General features: G+C 40.5%; 1 protein-coding gene across 1 annotated transcript in view; it reads right to left on the bottom strand.

Moving 5' to 3' along the window:
- The window catches only part of HDGFL3 (HDGF like 3), a 47203-nt gene that overhangs the window by 5211 nt on the left and 19886 nt on the right, over positions 1 to 22106 (bottom strand). Inside the window, exons 3-6 of the mRNA XM_088472842.1 lie at positions 18351 to 18489; positions 14633 to 14644; positions 13043 to 13201; positions 3595 to 3738 (exon numbers count right to left, since the gene is read on the bottom strand). Coding sequence (XP_088328968.1) covers positions 3595 to 3738; positions 13043 to 13201; positions 14633 to 14644; positions 18351 to 18489 — 454 coding nt within the window. The remainder of the gene's footprint in view (positions 1 to 3594; positions 3739 to 13042; positions 13202 to 14632; positions 14645 to 18350; positions 18490 to 22106) is intronic.

A 22106-nucleotide genomic window follows, 5' to 3' on the forward strand; every position in this document is an offset into this window, starting at 1 on the left:
ATTCAGAGCTGGACGAATGTAGAACATCCTGCATCAGCGGGCATGTTGGTGTCGGGGACTGCGTTAAAAGAGGCCATTCCAGGCTAAATTCCGTTGGAAATTCTGAGCAACCCTAGGGTTGCTCAGAAGTTGTATGGTGAGGCCGATGTATTACTGATGTGACTTTTTGAGCACCACAGTTGTTTAGTGCAGCAGCTGGTGAGCATCCCAGTAGACAACCCATCGGCTATGACATTACTACAGCAATGGCATCAGTCGCCAAGGAGGCAAAAGAAATTCGGGAGCAATGGATCATGATTATATTTTGGCTGGATGTTTATGTTCTTGCTATATCAGCCATTTACACCTCAGAAGATGCGAACTGGCTGGTCAACTTTGTCAGCTTATATTAGATGGAACCTGCCGCATTGGCTCTGCATGCAGAGTACAGAAGTAAATGCCTTGGTAATTATTTGGCCCATGCTTTATTGTATGTCTTTCCCCACTTAACCATGGTCAAGGAAGCACAGCAATTGTAATAGCTCTAGAATGGCCAGGGCAATCATTGGTCTCCTAGCAGAAAAACTGTGACATCTTTCCTCTTGAAATGGATAATCTGTATCCCAATGTAATGCTGTAACTTTAACCCTTCAATTCCATTCTCTGGAGGTTATTGTCCTTGGGTTAAGCTAAAAGCTTGCTAAAAAAAAAAAGGCAGTATTGTTTCCCGACCCCTGGTATTGCTGCACCCCGAGTCTAGCTCCAGAAGATAAGCAATAAGGTACCAGTTACCTCTTTGCCCAGGATCTGAATTTGTACTTTAGCTATAAGATCTAATGTCTTTAATTATTCTTAATTTGAAAAAAGAAAGCTTCCTGGTGACAAGTGCTTTGTGGGCATTAGAGTTGGCACCTTTGTTCTGACAATTTTTCTTCCCGGGTAACCATGAAATATTCCTTTTATCTCTTGTCCTGATCTTCCTGCCAAAGATGAAATCACAATTCCTCCTTAATCACGACCTGACCATATCCTTTATTCTGCCCTGTACCCTCCTGTCCTTGGTGGCAGCTCCCTGCATTCCCATCAAATGGTATGTGCACACTGTCTCTTGGGAAAATAGTGTACACCACTCAGAATTGAGTCGTCTCTTCTGTAATGATTTATTTCTGATGTTCATTTACTCCAGTCCTGAGAGGACCAGAAAGAGTTACTGTTGTATGCTCCATTGCTAGGACACATGCTGTTAATGGTCAGACCCCAGCAGCAGTAAAGTCACAGTTAAATCTACCTGCTTTTTAACAATGGAATTTTGATGACCAGATATTCCTGGTTGTGCTTAACATCATATCTATTCTGACTTTTGCCAATTTAAGATAAAGCCACAGGGGAGTGTCTTTTTGCCCTGATTATTGATTTATGCCCCCAAATGTTATGTATGAGTAATATGAATTTAAATACTTACTGTCCAGTACCAATGTCGTACATTTACTATACGTGGCTGATGCATTTTTTTTTGAGGTCTAAGGGGTAAATTTACTAAAGTGAGAGTTTTAGAAGTGGAGATGTTGCCCATAGCAACCAATCAGGTTCTAGCTATTATCTTCTAGAAGGTGCTAGTTAAATGTTAAGTAGAATCTGATTGGTTGCTATGGGGAATATCTACACTTCTAAAACCTCTGACTTTAGTAAATATACCACCTGTGGTGTCAGCATTTCCATTTCTATGCTTTGATACCAAACTGGGTGCATGGATTATGGGGTAATAGTGACTGGAGGATTACTCTATTATCTAACACTTTAGTGTCTTTAAATATTACATTGGCTGCATCTCATGAAATGTACTCCAAGTGACAAGCCCAACAAGTGGCAAATGTTAAGCGACGCGACGGGGGATCTGACGGCCGACATATCGGGCGGTCCCCACACACGGTGCGATCGGGTGGCCCCCGCCTGATATGCCGTCACCCCCCTCCCCTACCCGCATAGCGCTGCATGGGATAGTACATCGCATCCCCAGATCAAATTAACCTGCAGTAAGATCTGGAGGTGCGATGTACGACTCCACGGGAGCGCGCACTGGCCGATATCATACCCATACACGGTACGATATAGCAGCCATATCGTACCAAACCGTCAGATCGGCTGCTTTATCGCACAGTATATGGGCACCTTTACAGTAAGTATGAAGCAGCAAGTTACTGGCATGTTTTGGTTAGCATTGATATACAGTGGGGATCAAAGTTGGACACGTATGTACTCAGAATGCAGACAGGGTAAATAAAGGTAAAACAAGTGGACTTGTAGCAGGTGCTTCAGTTGTTTGTCATATGTAGCAAATGATTATACTCATGGCCCGCAATACTGTAAGGATACCATAGAGATGCATTTGACACTGTACCTATTTCTAATATTAGAAATAATGTATTTGCAATGTACTAATGTAGTTGAGTGAACAGTATCTTGCCAATGTTATTACTAAAATTACTAAACTGAAAGTCATATATTCAATATATAACCTTTCATTCATAAACATGAAATATATGACTTTCATTCATAAACATGAAATATATGACTTTCATTCATAAACATGAAAGTCATATATTCAATATAATGTTTTCCCCTAAAGAAAAATCCAGTCCAGTGACAAGCTTCTGTCCTGCTAGTGCAAATGTCAATGCAAACAGATGGCTACGGGTTACATAATGTAGATGTAATGCTAGATGGAGGGGTAAGTATGTAATCAACTAATCAGAAGTGTTTAGCTAATGCTACGGAGAGTCAACATTCCGGTGTATCACTGCACCATCACTCCAGTGTATCACTCCAGCATCCACAAAAGATACATGCCTCCTTCCAGGTGTATCTGCATATATGCTCACAATTACATGAGCATGTCCGTACCGTACGTAATCTATATTTCCCCTCCCCTTTACCTCACAAGTAGTCATAAGTTGCATCAACGCAAACATTTCTATACAGACGTCTGCATGTATATTTGTAAGAAAATGTGTATTTTACATAAAAAGAAATCTCTAGAATGATGGCTGTGAAATAAAGGCAACACTGATTGTTCACTGAAGTTAGACAATCTGTGATATTATACACCCCTTTTAATAAACTAATATAGACCTTACATTACTACTAAGACTAGTTTGCACAAGTTAAGGATCCAAGATTAAGCAGTGTTGTACAGTAACACAAGTAGTCATAGGTCTGTACTATAAAATAAATGCAGCTATTCCCTGCCTGTGAATAACATGTATTCATACCTCTCTGCTGTACAGTTACACTTATACAGTCATAACGCTTTGCTATACAGTGACAGGTATGCAATCATACCCCTCTGCTATACAGAAACATTTATGTTGTCACACCCCTCTACTGTACAGTAGCATGTATGCAATCACACCCATGATGTACTGTAACACATGTGGTCATACCAAGGTGCTGTAGTCACATCACGTATGCAGTCCTACCCCCTGCTGTACAATAATATAAACGCAGTCCTACCCTCTTGCTTTACAGTAACATATATGCAGCCTTACCCCTCTGCTATACAGTAACATGTATGCATTTACACCCCTCTGTTGTACAGAAACATGTACGCAGTCATACCCCTGCACTGATTTTCTGCACTTCTGAAGCATTTCTTGTGTCGTTGTCCGCGTCACCTGCCTCTGACCCACTCTTATTGTCTTCATCTTTGCTGTCTTTTTCTCCCTCATCTGCCGAAGATTTCCGAGAAAGCTTGGATGGTTTCTGACATGGTTACAAAAGGGAAACATACAGATGTAGAATTTAAAACATGTATTTATACACTTTCAGCAAATATATCACAGTCCATACAAACGTTATGAGGCAGTTTGTCTATTTTGCTACACATGAAGCCTCTGTGAAGACTGATGGATTTGCCCTAGCTGTATCCCTGCTTATGTCACAGCAGGTACAAGTGACGTCGTATGGTTTGCTATTTCAGCTTTTATCTTACATGAACCTGCTTCTATCCATTATATGCTATCGGATGTGGATTTCAGCTATTTGCAATGGAAGCTAAATAAATATATTATATTTATGGTTTTTTTTAACTTTAACAGAGCTGCAGTGAGTCAGGTGAAAATGTTATAACTTCATGTTTCATATATAAAATGATTCAGTGTCCTGTACAGTTGTCTTAAAGGTAAGCATCACAGCAAAGTGAATCTTCACTGCACATATATTTCAGCAGGTTCAGGAATAAATAACATGGCAAGCATGTACACCAAAGTACACTACATAGCCAATAGTGTGTGGACAACCCTTCTAATCCGTGTTTGGCCATTTAAGCAACACCAATTGCTAACAGTTGCATAATTTCAAGTATACAGTCATACAAGCTCCATATTCAACCATTATTAGTAGAATGGATCATAGTGAAGAACTCAGCGACTTTCAATGTGGCACTGTCATAGGATGGCTATTTTCAAACAAGTCAATTTCAGTGGCAAACGCAGGATTTCTAGAGGGGGGGTTCCATATGCCTGAGTGAGAGTGGCTGGTCCATGAAGAGGGCATAATTACCACTTATCCAGCTTTAATATGTTACATACAAAGTATATTGTGTTGCATAATTCCAGCATTTACAGGACCAGCGATCACAGTAACCCATTATATGTGTCATACATAGGGCTTCATTCAGAGCCGCTCGTAAGCGGCCGCTCGTTCGTTCCGAGCGATGTTCACACATCTGCGCATGCGTACGGATTGTAATACGCATGCACGAACCAGTCAGTGCGGCCGAAAATCGTGTGCTCGCTAAATAGCGAATGCCTGCTATTTTGAGTGACAAGAGGAGGCGTATGTGGGTGGTAACAGGGGAAGGTGCTTGAAAACGGTGAGTGGAGATCAGAACGCAGGCGTGCCAAAAGGTCAAAACGGGCGTTTTAAGGGTGTGCATAATTAACAAAGCAGCGTCATCGACCACGTCAGTGGGGTGTCTTTTAGCCAGAACTGCTCGCATGATTGCAGTAGGAAAAAACAACCACAAGAATAGCGAGCAGTTCATATGCTGTTCGATGTACTCGATTAATCTAATAAATAGCGGACATGACGTATGATGCGAGCGGCCAGGGGGCATTTTTTTAAAATAACGACCGCATGTTTTGTTCACTCGTTCAGACATGGAGGCGTCAACAGGCCGCAAAGAGCGAACGGTCAATTTAAATAACCACCCCCTTTTTCTGAACGAGCGAGCGCAAATACCGTCCGGCTCTGAATCAGACCCATAGTGTATTGTGTGTCATAATTCCAGCATATACAGGACCAGAGATCACAGTAACCCATTATATGTGTCATACATAGTGTATTGTGTGTCATAATTCCAGCATATACAGGCCCAGAGATCACAGTAACCCATTATATGTGTCATACATAGTGTATTGTGTGTCATAATTCCAGCATATACAGGCCCAGAGATCACAGTAACCCATTATATGTGTCATACATAGTGTAGTGTGTGTCATAATTCCAGCATATACAGGTCCAGCGATCACAGTAACCCATTATATGTGTCATACATAGTGTATTGTGTGTCATAATTCCAGCATATACAGGACCAGCGATCACAGTAACCCATTATATGTGTCATACATAGTGTATTGTGTGTCATAATTCCAGCATATACAGGACCAGTGATCACAGTAACCCATTATATGTGTCATACATAGTGTATTGTGTGTCATAATTCCAGCATATACAGGACCAGTGATCACAGTAACCCATTATATGTGTCATACATAGTGTATTGTGTGTCATAATTCCAGCATATACATGACCAGCGATCACAGTAACCCATTAGATGCGGCAGTAGGGCCATCCTGTCTGAGCAGAATGTTTTCTTTCAGATGTGGGCACCATTCCAGAGTATTGGAGCAAGTCCCGGAGTCTGGGGGAGCAGCAGAAGAACCTAGCACTGTCCTGGACATATATGTACATATCGGTCTCCACCTTATGTACTGGATAGTGTATTACTATACAGTATTAATAATTAACCCTATTGATGGTCTATAGCAGTGCACCCCTAAAGGTGCATACACACACAACGATTTTTTGAATGATTATCGTTAAACGATATCGTTTAACGATAATCGTTTGAAAAAATCGTTAACTTTCTGAGTCAATCGATGAACGATTATTGTTCATGCGCGTTCACGTTTGTAGTTTGTAGTTCAGTCAGACTTGTCAACTCAACGATTTTCATTAAGTTAATATGCAAAAATCGTTTGTAGTTCATAAAAATCGTTCATTACATTTAGTAAATGAACAACTTTAGTAAACGATTTTAGTTAATTTTTTCAAGGGAAAAAATCGTTTACTAAAATCGTTCATTAACTAAATCGTTGTGTGTGTATGCAGCTTAACAGTGAAATGTTTTCCACATCTCCTAGTTGGTGCACAGGTGTATATATTACTGGATGACACATTTTAAAAGATCCACAGGTGGTGCTAATCATTTAATTTGTGATACTGAGAAGAACATGCAGCACTAGTAACATTCTATTATATTACTATTTCTATTGTGGTCATGGTGTGTGCTGAGGAGGGGGGTTTCCAGGCAGACGGAAACCCCCCCTGCGTTTGCCTATGAATTTGTCAAGTGTGTGCACTGCTAGAGCTTTTCGATCACTGCGAGTGCTGATATTGTGACGTGAATATAGTTTGTCAGGAGCTTCATGAGTTGGTTTTCCAAGCCAGAGCAGCTGCACACAAGTGTGAGATCACCATTGCAGAATGCAGGTGCTGGCTGGCATGGTGCACAGCACACCACCATTGTACTCAGTAGAGGTGGAAACATTTGTAGCAATGATTCATACCCCTGAACCTCCCCATCTGACACATGGATCTGGACTTAGCAGATGCCAAAACGCTTCCTGACCCCAGCTGTATTGCCAACTGTAAAGTTTGGTGGTGGTGGAATAATGGTCCAGTTCCAGCGAAGTCCATCAAGAAATGGTTAGCAGAGTTTGGTTGGGCAAAATTTGACTGTTTTGCATAGAGCACTGACCTCAACCCCACCGAATACCTCTGTAATGAATTGGAAAGTCAACTGCAAATTAAGCCTTATTGCCCAACATCAGTGCCCAATCTCACTAATGTTGTTGTGGCTGAATGGGCGCAAAGTCTCACAGCCACTTTTGAAAATGGAGTAGGAGCACTTGTCAGAAGAGTGGGGCCTGTTATAGCAGTGGTTTTGGAATCAGATGTACAACAGTCACATAGGAGTGTGATGTTCTACTTTTGGCTATATAGTGAATCTAGATTAAATAGAGACTTTAAGCCACCATATTTTCATGGGTGTGTTTTTAGTGACCAGAAGTGATTTCTTCTCCATGAGATACATCATATGGTGTTAAATGGCCCTTTTTTTGTCTGACCAAGAGATCGACTCCGACTAGGGCACTATCTGGTGGAATTTGTATGTTGCCATATTTGCAAAGGTTTCATCAAGCACTCAAGTTTCATCCAACAGTACATACTAGTAAATGTGACAGGTATGTGGTGGTGCTGTATTGATGGGAAAGTGCTTTTGAACTTACAGGTGTGAATTAAAAGCTTTTCTTCAACAACCTGGAAACTTTTCATAAAACACTGAAAAAGTACATTGAAATATTTTTCTGTACCCCTACATACTGTACAGACTTTTAATTTGCTGGAAAACACTTGCTGCCTACCATATTTCAACCATGAAAAAAATCAACCAATCGACACCTTTTAAGAACAATATTTGGTTATGGCCACTAACTGCCTTCTAATGCTTTTCTGCTATGGTATTTTGGCACTTTTAGGGATTTTTCATCGACTTCTCCCAGGTATCACATTGTAGAATAAACACACGATATTGGCGCAATTCCAGAGAATGAGCATTTACAATTAAATTGCGAGGTGAGTGGGAGCGCACTTCATGAAAATCAGTTGCTATGTATGCCATATTTAAGTCGCAAATTTACACTCTCAAGATCTCGGTGAATTGAATTGCCCCCTTGATGTCTAGTAGTTTAATTCTGTTGAGAAACACTAATGCAGATGTAACACAATCACCAGGGATACCTCAAGAGATGAAATAGGCCTTATATGAACCTTTCTTATCATCCGCATAGGGGAAAAGTCTGGGGCCGGATGGGTTCTCCATAACTTATTGCAAGGCATCCAAATAGATATGATCAGCCTGCTCTCTTATCAGCATTTAGGGCCAGATTCAGAGATGTATGCTAATGCCATTGCTGCTGCTTCTTTGTACACTGCGGCTGTACGAATATATGCAAATGCCGCAGAAGTCAGGATATGTATTGAGATGCCCACCTGAGGCTTCACAAATCAAATCGACTGCATGCAAAGGACGCAGCATCGTTTGCAGATCCTTCAATAATTTAACTTCTGAGTAGCCCTATGGTTGCGCAGAATGGCAGCGTGTACTGAGACGCCAGAGCCATGTTATTTGTGTACTAGATCTCAGACCCAAGCTGCGACCCTCCCCAAAAATGATCACGACACACCTGTGTTTTGCCACCAATCCTCGTTACCTCCCCCAAACTGTGCACAACTGTCAATCACCCTGCGTGAAAATAGTCTCTGCGAGAGACTACGTTAATGTACTGTGTAACTTAGGGCCTGGTTCAGCAGCGGACGCATATGCAATTGCTTACGGATCGCAGTTGCTAAAATATGCTAATGCCTGACAAAGCGCAGCCGACATACAAGCCCACTGCTGCCTTCTCATATACATCTAATGTTACACTCCTGCGGAAACATCGGTACCACCAACGCACATCAAGCAATCATGCAGCATCTATAGCAGGTCTGACCAGCCGCAAACACTGCAGCTCTCCCCACAGAGAGGTCTCATGCTATGAATGCAATCATTATAGCTAGTTTATGCACGCCCATGAAACGGTCAGACACGTCTGCGTTTACTAAACCACCCCTCCGTTACCTCCCCCAAACGCTGTCCACGACACTCACTTTGCTGAATCAGACCGTTAGACACATACTCAGTATTCCGATAATCTGTCAACTGTGTAAATATCAGAACATTGTACATCTCTGAATAAGGCCCTTAATAAGGTTTCTGACACAACTTAGGGCCTGATTCAGAGATGGATGTTACTGCACTGCACTTTGTATGCAGCAGCTGTGCAATAATATGCTACGGAGGGAAACCAGCCTTGAACAATATGTGTCTTGATCTTTTTTCTTAAATGGACAATGGATATTCAATAAATGGTCCAGGTTCTCCATGTATGTGGGAACGGACCTGGACCATTTATTGAATATCTATTGTACATTTGGGAAAAAGATAAAGACACATATTGTTCAGGGCTGGTTTCCCCCCGTAAAAGGGTGAGTGTGACCACCCACCTAATACAGATATAATATTATACTATGTATTATTTTTTGTTTCTTTCATATTCCAAGCACGGATAGTGAAGTTATTCCTGTGTATTTTTTGAATTGGTGATCACATCAGGAAGCACTCTGGGCATTTCGGATGGTGATGTTTTAATTACCACACTAGGGTAACACGGTGTGTGGAACATTTGCATCTTGTCAGTACTATTTTTTTTATATGAAATTCTAACACTTGTGTTTATTTATCTCTTTCCCTCCTATATTTTTAATTTTTCTGAGGAATACAGTGAGCGCCGAATGTGGGTTGTATTTCATATTAGCTTATTTGTGACAGGTGACACACTTGTAATAACTCCATATTGCAGCTCCTGGAGTGCACAGTGATATTCTATAATTGTTTTTAGTATTGTGTAAATAGATGCCTCCTGCCGGCTTTCTCGATTCGCTGCTGCGTCAGAAGACACAGCATTGAATCATCTCCATGAACATCGGTCATCTATGTAATCCTCCATTTACCGAGGATAGGTAGTTTCACGATGTCGGGCCAGTGAAGCTGTGTCGGAAGATAGGAATGGACAGAATGCTGTGAATGCATGTGCAGTGGTGATGGCATTCCTTACTCTAAGCTACACTCTCTGATATTAGAAAACGGATTTGAACCAGGCATACTTTATTAGGTGATTAGTTCTTTGAGATCATGCTGCATCACGCTGTACTCACTGTTTGCTGGTTTGACCTTTGTCTCTGGTTTCTGACTACCCACTTGCGCAACTCCTTCAGTGAATTCCCGTGTACTAAACCGGTTTACGGTTATTTGGATTTACCTCTGGCAAAATCCCCTCTGAAGGATTACATGTGTAACAAACCTTCGGATTTGCAAACGTATGTGCCCCAATCTTAACCTTGTCTGACTTCTGTAGTCACATATGTGTACCATTATGTGGCACTAATGACGACTAAAGTGAACACAGGTGAGCAAATCCTTTTTGATCACCACTGTTACTGCACCTTTGAATGTCTGCAATTGGAGTCTAAACATCTGAAAATATTGAGTAATACTGATGTCACCGTGACAGTCCTGGCGAGGAACACTTCATGAAAGAAACATGAGACCATGGACTCCACTCAAATTCACATGGTTAGGAAGAATCAATATCATCAAAATAATAAGTCCTCCCAACCTCCAAATTGTCCCACTCAAGAAGACTAAAAAATCCTTTGTAGGCTTACAAAAGGTGATTAGGGACTTTGATGGCGATGAAGACTAATATTTGAGTACGATATTATATTCAGGCATATATATATATATATATATATATATATCTCAGTAGTAGTTAACAGCTTCCCCAATTCCTGAGTTATTATCAGGCAATTATGCTCAGTAGAATTTTAGATTGGTCCAGAAGGATGAGGAAAAAAGGCTGTAAATTAGAAATGCAAGATACAAGCTCTCACTTAGAAACACAAATAAACATAGTGCCCTGGCTTCTTAAGTTAACTAAAGTGGTTCATCTTACAATTAGACGGACAGTGGAGTGTTGGAGAAACTTCAATGCAAGTAGGAGAATTTCCTCTCGTATTTCTTCCCTGACCCCATTAATTCATAAACTTGACTTTCCTTCTGGATTGCAACAGAGACAAAAAGTGGGGTGTTCAATGGAGGCATACGCCTTTTCTTCAAGAGTAGATTTCTCACAAAAATCTACTCTTGGTGGCTGTGGTTGGTAGACTGTTGTGACTCTCTGCAGTCTTACTTCAGCTCCCAAACATACAATTTCCATTATTTAAACATTCATTTTAGAAGATAGCAAAACCTACTTCATAGAAGCTTGGTACCTGGCCTGGCCAAAGTTACACATGCTTGATGATGAAGGATCCGATGCAAAGTGGAACGCAAGTTGGCCATAAATACACCCGCATTGCATGCATGGGGAGAAAGATATTTGTATGCTGAGTTGTACGTCTCTATGAGTCGCATCATCCCTATCCATATGCTTGATATAATAGCCAGTGTCATTATCAGTGCACACTTGCCCCCTCCCTATCCTTAGAGCAAGAGATCAATCTGAACACAGGCGTAACTACGTGTATGCATAACAAAAAGTAGCTTGCACTTCCGATGACACACCCTACCTAAACTTTGTCTACGTGTGAACGCCCAATTACATGCCTTCCAGACACATGAGGTGATGTTGAACGGTCACATATAACTTTAAATCACCTGTGGTTCCTTCCATAAAACTAACTTGTGTTCAACTCTTTATCTGCCCATAAGCGTCTTAGTGGTAGAGACACCGTCTAAGATATTGTCTAGGTGTTATTGTTGCCCACATATTCTAAACCACATTTCCCTCTACCATACCATCACTTTGGTGACGATATAACTCTGACGCTGACTCCCCCCAATTCACATTGGTGGAAATGCTCCAAGATCATTCTGTAGTGGCTGCATATCATTAGATTGTGATAGGAAAACATGGAGTAGGTATGTATGGATCCTAGCTTTTGGTTAATTATGTTTTCAAATACAACATAATTTAATTATTTGTTTACGTGTTTATATCTCACCAATCTTCTTCTAACTTGAATTAACAAAAGGCTAACTTTGCTGGAGATAACGAATATGATCCTAGTGTTCACTTTAGCTCCGGCGGCAGGCAGGGTGCCGAAGCTAGAGAGGGCAACTTTGTGCGCACGGGCGAAAAGGGGGCGTGGCCATAAAAGGGGGCGTGTCTATAAGACGCGTCACCTTTTTCATCATACTTGGGGGCATGCCCGGCACTTACGGACATGCCGGGCAGCCCCCAAGCGCTGCAGACAGGGAGAACAGATGCCGGGCACATGCGCCCGGCGTCTATTCTCCGGTGGTGACCGGGGCACCGCACATTTCTCCACCCGCGGGACACTGCGTCCCGCGGTTGAAGACTGCACCCACAGCCTGTGAGGGCAGGGTGCTTTTTGCCCTCCTTCTGGAGGGCAGGGTGCTTTTTGCCCTCCTTCTGGAGGGCAGGGTGCCGCACCCTGCTAAAACAGCCTAGCGGGAACGCTATGATCCAGGGATCCAACAGAAGTCACATAACACCAGCAAGTCCAACTCTAATCACTCAGGCTTGGCAATTTTGCTAGCACATAAACATGTTTATATGCTGTTAATAAACAATTCAAGATGCTGCATTGGAATAATAGTACAACACTATAAAGTTTATGTTGCCACAGATATTCATTCCATGAATACCCTTTATTTCCTCACAGTTTATTCCCTAGGACACTAATACACCTCCAAGCTGACGCCAGCCCATGTGTAAGCAGCAAAGTCTGTGACTAGAGTTTCCTAGTTCCCTACTGGCCTCAATAGATCTGTCACATATAATAAATGAACCACCCTAATGGACAATGATTATCTCTGCAGGTACCCCATTTTTAATAAATGGGGTACAAGTGGCCAAAGTGCAACAACAAAAGCAGCCTGGAGTTGTAAGAACAGAGGTCACCCTAGCAACCCCACTGAGGTAAATGAGCAAGTAGTTTTAACTACCCCATTTTTAATGGATGAAAAGAACCATATATTGGTCAGAAAAGTACAGTCTTTTACTAGTGGGCAGTGCCAGATTTCTACATCTCTGGTACATTTCTTTGTAGTATATTACATAATTGGTAACAGCTTATCTTTATTTCTAATCACCTTTGAAGTGTAGGACTTCTTCCTCTTGGAAGCTGCTTTTTCATTCTTCCTTTTGCCCTTTCCATCTTCTTCCACCTGATCACCCTCTTCCTCGCTGCTGCCGTCAGCAGCGTTGCCTCCTTCTCCTTCTGTTTCTGAAGAGCTCTGTTGTTGGATTGCCTTGAATACATCAGAAGAATGCAAAGATCTACCAACATATAATTCAAACAAAGTTTGAAACTGCCCATAGTTAATAGGAGGCTCTGGGCAGTGCTATTAGTAAAGTATAGTAAATGCGTGGCAGGAGAAAGTTACTTTCCTTGTAAGGTGGGAATTCAATTAGCAGCTGTCATTTACTGCGAACCAATAAATCCCCCGGGGCTATCCAACTAGCCCCAAAGTCAGCTCGCATGCTGCACTTAACCCGTATTTCTTTTCGGGTCTGAGCAGACCTGAAAAGATACAGCATATGCGATAATTAGCTTGTTATCGGGCGTAACAGTTGGTTAACACAGAGAATCTGGGAAAAGTTCCGCGACCTATGTTTTAATGTCCGAAAACAGATAATTTATCAGGCGAAAAAAATTATCAAGGCTAATTGAATTCCCCCCTAATGGTGCATACACACGGTCAGATTTTGTGTCAGATCTGAACTATAGCGATTTAAAAAATCGTTCATATCTGAAAGAAGATAACGATATCTGACATCTGATGTGTTTGCAGTTAGATTTGGACGATTTCATTCATTTTAATACTGTCTGAAATCGTCCAATCGTTCAAATTGTTTGTAAAATCGTTCAATCGTTCATCTGACAGATCTGACTGCGTGTATGCACCATAACTGTCATTTTCCAGCGTCTCAGGCACTAGGGAAAGTAAACAGTAGGGACTCAAACTGCATAAATACATTTCATGTACAATGCAAAACTCAATGAGTGTTATTTATGAAGGACTTATTTCTATAACTACAATCACTGCAAAAGTATTAAATCAAGTCACCACTGTCATACATACAGACTATCCATGCTTCCTCCTTTCTGTATTTGAATACAATTATAGCCCAAGGGATAATAATGGTAGATACACCATTACAAATCAATTACTTTTCACCAGCATGCTATTCCGTTAAGCAAGCATGCCGAAATCACTATGAGCTTCAAATGCTATACAAAGAAGACCCTCTACTAATAGGATATTGCTTACTAGGGCAGAAGATACTTCTGCTGCATTTCAGATATCAGGGATTTTTATTCCTGTGTACAGCACAGTGTTATAAATACAATAATTAAATGTGCCATGTAGCAGATCCTTGTCTGCTTCTGGAAGTGCTGTAGTTTTAAGGTAAGTACTGTAGGGGTTTCTGTCTTCAACACACAGGACTAGATGGAGAGGGTTCTGGCCACAGCTATTCAGAAACATTGGAAAAGAAACACAGTGTAGGACATTTCTGAAAATATTTTCTTGTTTTTTTGTTTTAAACACTCATGAGTGCATCCCACCTGAACCCACTTAATAGGTTAATGCAAAGTGATTTATTACAGCTCCCTCCACAGCAAATGACCATGTGTCCACTGAGCAGGCATGTATTGTATCATATATCACGGTGCTCACCTTCAGATGCATCTGTGAAAAAAAAAGAAAGAATTATCCTTTACATATCATTCTTTTTTATTATTCCATTACTTATATATATGAAATGATTTAGACCGCTTTTTATGAGCAATCCCATCACTTTACCAACTATATGAACATACATAATTTCTCAGTGTTTGCTTTGGTTATACACTCACGATTACTTGTCCAGAAATCTCTTTCGCTTCACTAACTTGTCTAAGGTTGACGTCACAATAAATCTCACTGAGGGGGCCAAGTAAATGTTTCCTGTCTCTGAAAAGCTAGTTTTCCAAATATTTAAAACCACCCTGCTCCTGTTGCATAAGATAGAATCAGTGGTGGCCAATAGGTCACTTTACCACAATATACATTTCCATACTCTCAGTAGAAACTCTAATTGATACATACTGTTACAATTTTTTGTTCATTTTGTGCTAGTTAAAACAGCAGGCATAAATTTATTCTAATTTAACCAGTAGATGCGCCTGTGTTTAATAAGCCACCATTCACATACTACTGGAGACATGTTTTCCACATCGGCTCCATTTGTATTGGTTTAGTGACAATTTTAAATCACTAGTTTATCCTAAATTCTCACGATTCTTACAGTAGCTACTAATGAGATAATGCCACTGTCCCTAGCTAAAGAATAAGGCAGCATTAAGTTTCCTTGATAAAGTGCTTGATGTAGTCAAAAAAGTATGGGTGCCATTTGCAGCCACATGTGCAATGCATTTGAGCAAATAAATATTTTTCTCCATTGTAATGCTTTTGTATGGGGATGCACAGGGATTTAAAAAAGGCATATAGATTTGCTCTGAAAAATCGAGTTAGCTTGATCGTTATAGGGTGGGCAAAATGAATAGCATTTGTAATATACTTCTATTTTGACAACAATTGCTCACTCTGAGGACATAGAATAGTGCACTAATCAGCAATGCACCACCAGTAGGTAAATAACACCAATTCTATACCTGGGTCATTCCATGTGGTGATCCATTCAAATACCTTATTTAATTTTATTGTGTGCACATATTTAAGAAAATGTCTCAAATATATATTTTTTCTTAAATGTCATCTAGTTTTTGAGTTATAAGAATTTGAAAATATCAAAAATTTACTAATTTTGCCACTTGTGAGTATACAAAAAAAATTATTTTTCTCAGGCCAGGAATAAATATTAAAAAACGAAATAAAAAAACAACAACATTTTGCTCAGAACATAACAGGCTTTAATTTGATATGCCACATGATGAGGTTTAAGGAAGTCAACATTTCAAAGTCACAGACTCAAACATATAAAACAGATTTCCAAAAAAAACCATGGTTTAAAATTTAAAAAACAATGTGTTTTTTCCTTGATATTTTAAAATTGTCCAAACCAAGTTTCAAGTTGGGATCTCAATGGAATCTTATACTTGTAGTAATAGTTGTTTATAGTAAAAGATTTGACAGTCAAAGCACAAAAATGTAAAGTTTTTTTTGTGCTTGTAATTATCTTAATTGTCTGCAGTTTTATTTCAGAAATTGGTTTCATTAACTGACATACCTTGGAAACACAACATTTAAGTGTGCATTAGATTATAAATTGAGAATTTCTTTCTCTGAAACTGAAAAATAAATAAATATCTGATAAATTATTTACATAGTATTAAAAATCATCTGAGTGCATTGTTTTGACAAAGTTAAAAGTAGGAGTATCCAGGACTCTGGAATTAGGTACTGCATGCATTGACAATTCATTGAATTGGAAAAGTGGAAGTGTTGTCTTCATATGACTGACATGACTGAGGTACAGCACTCCAGCATTTATCAAAACTAGTGAAAAGGAAGTAGTGATGTTACCTCTAGCAACCAATGAGATACTTTGTTTTCATTTTATAGACTATAAGTCCCTACCAACACAAGAGCTCTGGATATTTTTGTATTTAAATTTGGCAAAACAGCTCACTCTTATGATTTATAAAATAATTTATCATGTTTCTATTTTTTTCAATTTCAGATAAATAAATTCTTAATGTGTAATATAAATGTTGCTGTCTCCAAGGTACAAGACCGTTAATGAAACCAATTTATTAAAAAAACAAAAAAACAACTGATTAAGGAAATTAACAGCACACAAAAATTAAAAAAAAATGTATTTGATATTTGACTGCATTATAATGCAGAATTAGAAGTTATCACATGTTACTATAAACAAGCATGATTAAAAATATAAGAACCCATTGAGAGTCCACATTTAAATTTGGTATGGAAAATAAACCATATGTGTTTTTGGAAATCTTGTTTTAAATGTTTGAGTTTGTGACCTTGAAATATTGATTCCTTAAACCTGGTAATGTGGTATACCAAATAAAAGCCTGTTATGTTCTGACCACTTTTATTTATATATATATATATATATATATTTTATCCATGGACTGAGAAAATTAGGATTTTGCATACTCACAAATGCATTTTTGACATATTCAAATCCTTATAACTCAAAAACTACATAGTATAAAAATGTTAAATGGAAGAATTGTAGTCAGCTTCAACATTCCATTTAGTATAACAGTGCAATAAAATTTGGGAAAACTAAGGTAAAAAGGTAATTAAAAATTGGATCAGTCAATGTGAAGTGACCTATCTGTGGAAGGCAACAGTTCTATACACTCATGTTCTGCTAAACAGTATGTTCTGAAAGCATTAGCAAGAAGCTACAAGGAACAGATAAGATACTACTAACTATATAAAGGAGAGGATATAGTTAGCCGCCAGTCTCAATACCGACATCTGAATCCCGACAAGGGATTTAAGATAGGCGTCAAAATACCGACGCCTATCTTAATCCAGACGCCGGAACGCCGAAGGAAGCCAGCCCAAATGAGGTAAGTCTAGGTTTAGGAAGTGTGGCGGGGTTAGGGTTAGGTTTTGGGGGGGAGGTTAGGGTTAGGCACCCCTAGGTGGGAGGGTTAGGCACCCCCATGGGAGGTTAGGGATAGGCACCCCCCGGTAGGGCTAGGTTTAGGGTGCGGTAATGGGGGGGGGGGTGTTAGGGTTTGGCACCCCCAGGGGGAGGTTAGGGTTAGACACCACTAAGGGAGGGTTAGTGGGGGGGGGGGGTACTTACCTGCCCTGTCCGGATCTTATCCCTTTGGGATGCCGGCGTCGGGATATTAACCGGCGGCTACTCAGCCGCTGGGACTTCATACTTATTCTATAAAGGACAACTGCTTGCATTTAGCTAGTTCATAAACAAAAGTGTAGTATCAATTAAGATATGATAAGCTATTCATTTTGATTAAATGGTAACTAAATCTAAACTAGGATTATAGAATACAGCTACTATTAACATTTACTGATATATATGTAAATGGTTCACACACTTATTAGGACAGAACATTCTCAGACGACTGAGACCATAGATTAAAATGGCTATCACTAATCCCACCGAAGGCCACAATTTTAGCCACCATTAGCCGAAGATCAACAGCTTGCACTAAACTGCAGAGTAAATGTAAACCGATGTATGGTAAATGTAAAAGCACACATGTCCAGTTCTGTCAAAATATGTAAACTTTTACAGATCAATAATTTTATAAGTGAATGTTAGTGGGCGTTTTTTTCAATAAGTTACTTCAGGTTTAGTTAAAATTAAATAATTATTTTAGCTCTAGATGATTCTATCATTTATTACTACTGTAAATTACCAGTAATTAGAAACCTTGATTACCTGATAACCAGTAAATTTGACACCAGGGTTGTTTTCAATTTCCCACAATCCTTCATTGAATCCTTTCCGCTTGTTTGACTTTCCAAACTTGTCCTTAAATTCCTTGTAGGGGAAAAGATCTTTTGGTCCCAAAAATGCACTGAAGTGAAGCAAGAAGTAAAACTCACATATATATATATATAATGGAACTGGAGGGCCAAATACAAAATATAATATACATTATTACAAATCGTTTCTCTACTGATAATTTTTTTGAATCAATGAACAGAAATGTCCTATACTTTATATCAACCTTGCAATGGTGAACAGAGTTTAACTACTTCAAGCTTCTCAGTTCAGTTGTGACAGTTTCTGAACTGATTAAGCCACTCATAACATATTAGCAGTTTGTGCACCAAGATTAACTTCCTATGAAGGCACAACCATCTCCTCTAGCCCACAAGTGCGCTGTCTTGGAGTTATCCTTGACACCTCCCTTTCCTTCAAACCACACATCTAGTACATGTTGCAGTTCTGCCTTCTTCATCTCATAAATATCTCCAGGATCAGACACTTTCTCACCCTGAAGGAAACTAAGCCCCTCATCCACTCACTGGTCATCTCCAGATTGGACTACTGTGACCTCCTACTTTCTGGCCTTCCTGCCTCCCATCTCTCTCCACTTTAATCTGTCCCCATAGCTGCTGCTCGAATCATATTCCTCTCCAAATGCACTACATCTGCCTCCCCTCTCCTACAAGACCTACACTGACTCCCCTTCCCCTTCAGAACCCAAGTCAAACTTCTCACACTCACTTACAAAGCCCTCGCCCAATCTACTCTTATTTACATCTCTGACCTTATCTCCTTTCACACTCCTGTCCGCCCACTTCGCTCCACAGATACATGTCACCTCTCCTGCAAGCTAATTACTTCCTCCCACTCACGTCAACAAGATTTTCGTCCGTGCTGCTCCCCAGCTTTGGAACGCTCTCACCCTCTCTCTCAGACTCTCCACCTTTCTACTAAATCTTCAAATGGGCTCTCAAGACCCACTTCTTCATCGCAGCTTTCCAGGTAACCCACTGCTCCATGTACCTTCCTCACTATCTACCCCATCTGTATCTCCCCTGTCTGTCCACCACTCTCCTTTTGAATGTAAACTCTCACGAGCAGGGCCATTTTTCCTTATGTGCTTCTCCTCCCTCATTTACTCCTAACTCCCCACCACGGCACCTAACACTTGGTTGCTGATGCCCTGCTACTTATTTAAGTGTTATGCAGCAATGTTTAAGAAGGAAAATAATAATACAGTTTTTGGAAGACAAATAGTGTTTTCTTACAGTTCTGGTTTTCACAAAGTTTGCTGCTTCAGTGTTTTTAGACCTTTTTGTCAGATGTTACTATGGTATACTCAAGTAAAATTACAAGCATTTCATGCCCTCCACCTCTCCCCTATCGGAAGCTCACCCTCCCCTACTTACACCAGATCTTCCATCTGGGCTAGGTCTGTCACGTCTCTCTAGTAGTGTGAACCATTAGGACATGCACCCTATCTCCCACTGTGTGTGCATGTTGGAAATGGAACAGACCTTACATAATTATTATAGATGTCTCAGTATTGACACTCTGCTATGGAGTGCCCCACGTACCTGGCTGCAGTCACTCCAGTATATCTATATCCAAGCATGATAAGGGATATTACAGGCCGGAACATTATGATAATAATAAATATTTACCTTATTCTGTTAGGTAATCAACATTCATTTTCAAATTCAAATCCAATATTAAACTTGCAAAATTGGGACAAAATAAGCCTGCAGAATCTAATAAATTGGATGGTCTTAGGCTGGACCTTACAGTTACATTCCTATTTTTGTTTACACTCCATGTACAGTCATGGCCAAAAGTTTTGAGAATTACACAAGTATTGGTTTTCACAAAGTTTGCTACTTCAGTGTTTTTAGACCTTTTTGTTAGATGTTACTATGGTATACTGAAGCAAAATTACAAGCATTTCATAAGAGTCAAAGGCTTTTATTGACAACTACGTTAAGTTTATGTAAAGAGTCAATATTTGCAGTGCTGATCCTTCTTTTTCAAGACCTCTGCAATTCGTCCTGGCATGCTGTCAATTAGCTTCTGGGCCACATACTGACTGATGGCCGCCCATTCTTGCCTAATCAATGGTTGCAGTTTGTCAGAATTTGTGGGTTTTTGTTTGTCCACCCACCTCTTGGGGATTCACCACAAGTTCTCAATGGGATTAAGGACTGGGGAGTTTCCTGGCCATGGACCCAAAATTTCGATGTTTTGTTCCCCGAGCCACTTAGTTATTACTTTTGCCTTATGGCATTGTTCATCACCAAACTGTTCTTGGATGGTTGGGAGAAGTTGCTCTTGGAGGACGTTTTGGTACCATTCTTTATTCATGGCTGTGTTCTTAGGCAAAATTGTGAGTGAGCCCACTCCCTTGGTTGAGAAGCAACCCCACACATTAATGGTCTCAGGATGCTTTACTGTTGGCATGACACAGTCCACAGCAGTCCAATTCCTGTACTTTTTGCAGAATATCAGTCTGTCCCTGATGTTTTTCCTGGAGAGAAGTGGCTTCTTTGCTGCCCTTTTTTGACATCAGGCCATGCTCCAAAAGTCTTCGTCCTGTGTCATGCCAACAGTAAAGCATCCTGAGACCATTCATGTGTGGGGTTGCCCTGGTGTAAATATATTTGATGATGAGGATACCAGCTGCACTATCTCACAATATAGCCGCTTATAGTTGGCGAATGTATTACTCTACCTTTTCGGATAAAGGATAAAATAACAGATATGGAGATGTTCTCAATAACTGTAGAGACACTAGGGGAGATGTATGAAGGGGCGATATAGGGGAGGAGTGGTACCAGCGCACGTTATGTGCACTGATACCGCTTCTCCCCCATGTATTAATGTCCCCCATGTATTAATGTGGGGTTGGGTGGTAAATGACAGGGGCACTATGCGCCCTTGTGATTATTGGTGCTGCTATCTACAAGATAGCGTGCTGATGTGTCACCCAATGTACAAACGGTCAGTGGCACTGACTGTTCTGACAGCTGCAGCTATCGATTTCGACAGATACAGTTTCCCTATCACCACAGCAGGGACAGCAGTGTCCCTGGCTGCGGCGGCTGCTAGCTGCGGGCTACACGTGAGATCTCACGAAGCTTGCTAGATCTCTTGCATGTCCAGTGGAGCCGGTCTGGGAAGGGAGGCACAACGCATCAGCACTAGATTGATGAGCTGTGAGCTCTGGCGGGGATCGCCGGAGGGAGTTTTCACTCCCCCACTTATGCAGACGAGATGTGTATACATCTCGTCGGTAGTGCTTCCTGCTTCGTCTTGGTAAAGATGTGAAGCAGAAAGAGTTATCCGTTATAATACCTTTCCCCCACTATTCTCTTATATTATTATACTATTATATTGTGTATATGAGATTTCATTACACTATTATATTGCATACAAATATGGTAGTGTGACTTTCGCATTTAATACTAACACTGTCAACCCCCATCTCTACTCCCGCCCTGTTGCACCTGTGCTGCAGATGGGCTTTGGTCTGGTCACCGGTTTTTCCGTCTAACTCTGGTGAGAGTGTGATTCTTGTGTGTATCCAGATCTTCTTTCTCTCTCTTCCTTCTCCTTCTCCGGCCTATGGCTTGGTAACTAACTGAGGTGCCTTGGCTCGGGGGCGGGGTATAGGAGGGGGACCCTAGTGCATCCTGGGAGGCTGAAAGC

Source organism: Taudactylus pleione, unplaced genomic scaffold, assembly GCF_031769625.1.
Source record: "Taudactylus pleione unplaced genomic scaffold, aTauple2 ptg000129l, whole genome shotgun sequence".
NCBI lineage: Eukaryota > Metazoa > Chordata > Amphibia > Anura > Myobatrachidae > Taudactylus > Taudactylus pleione.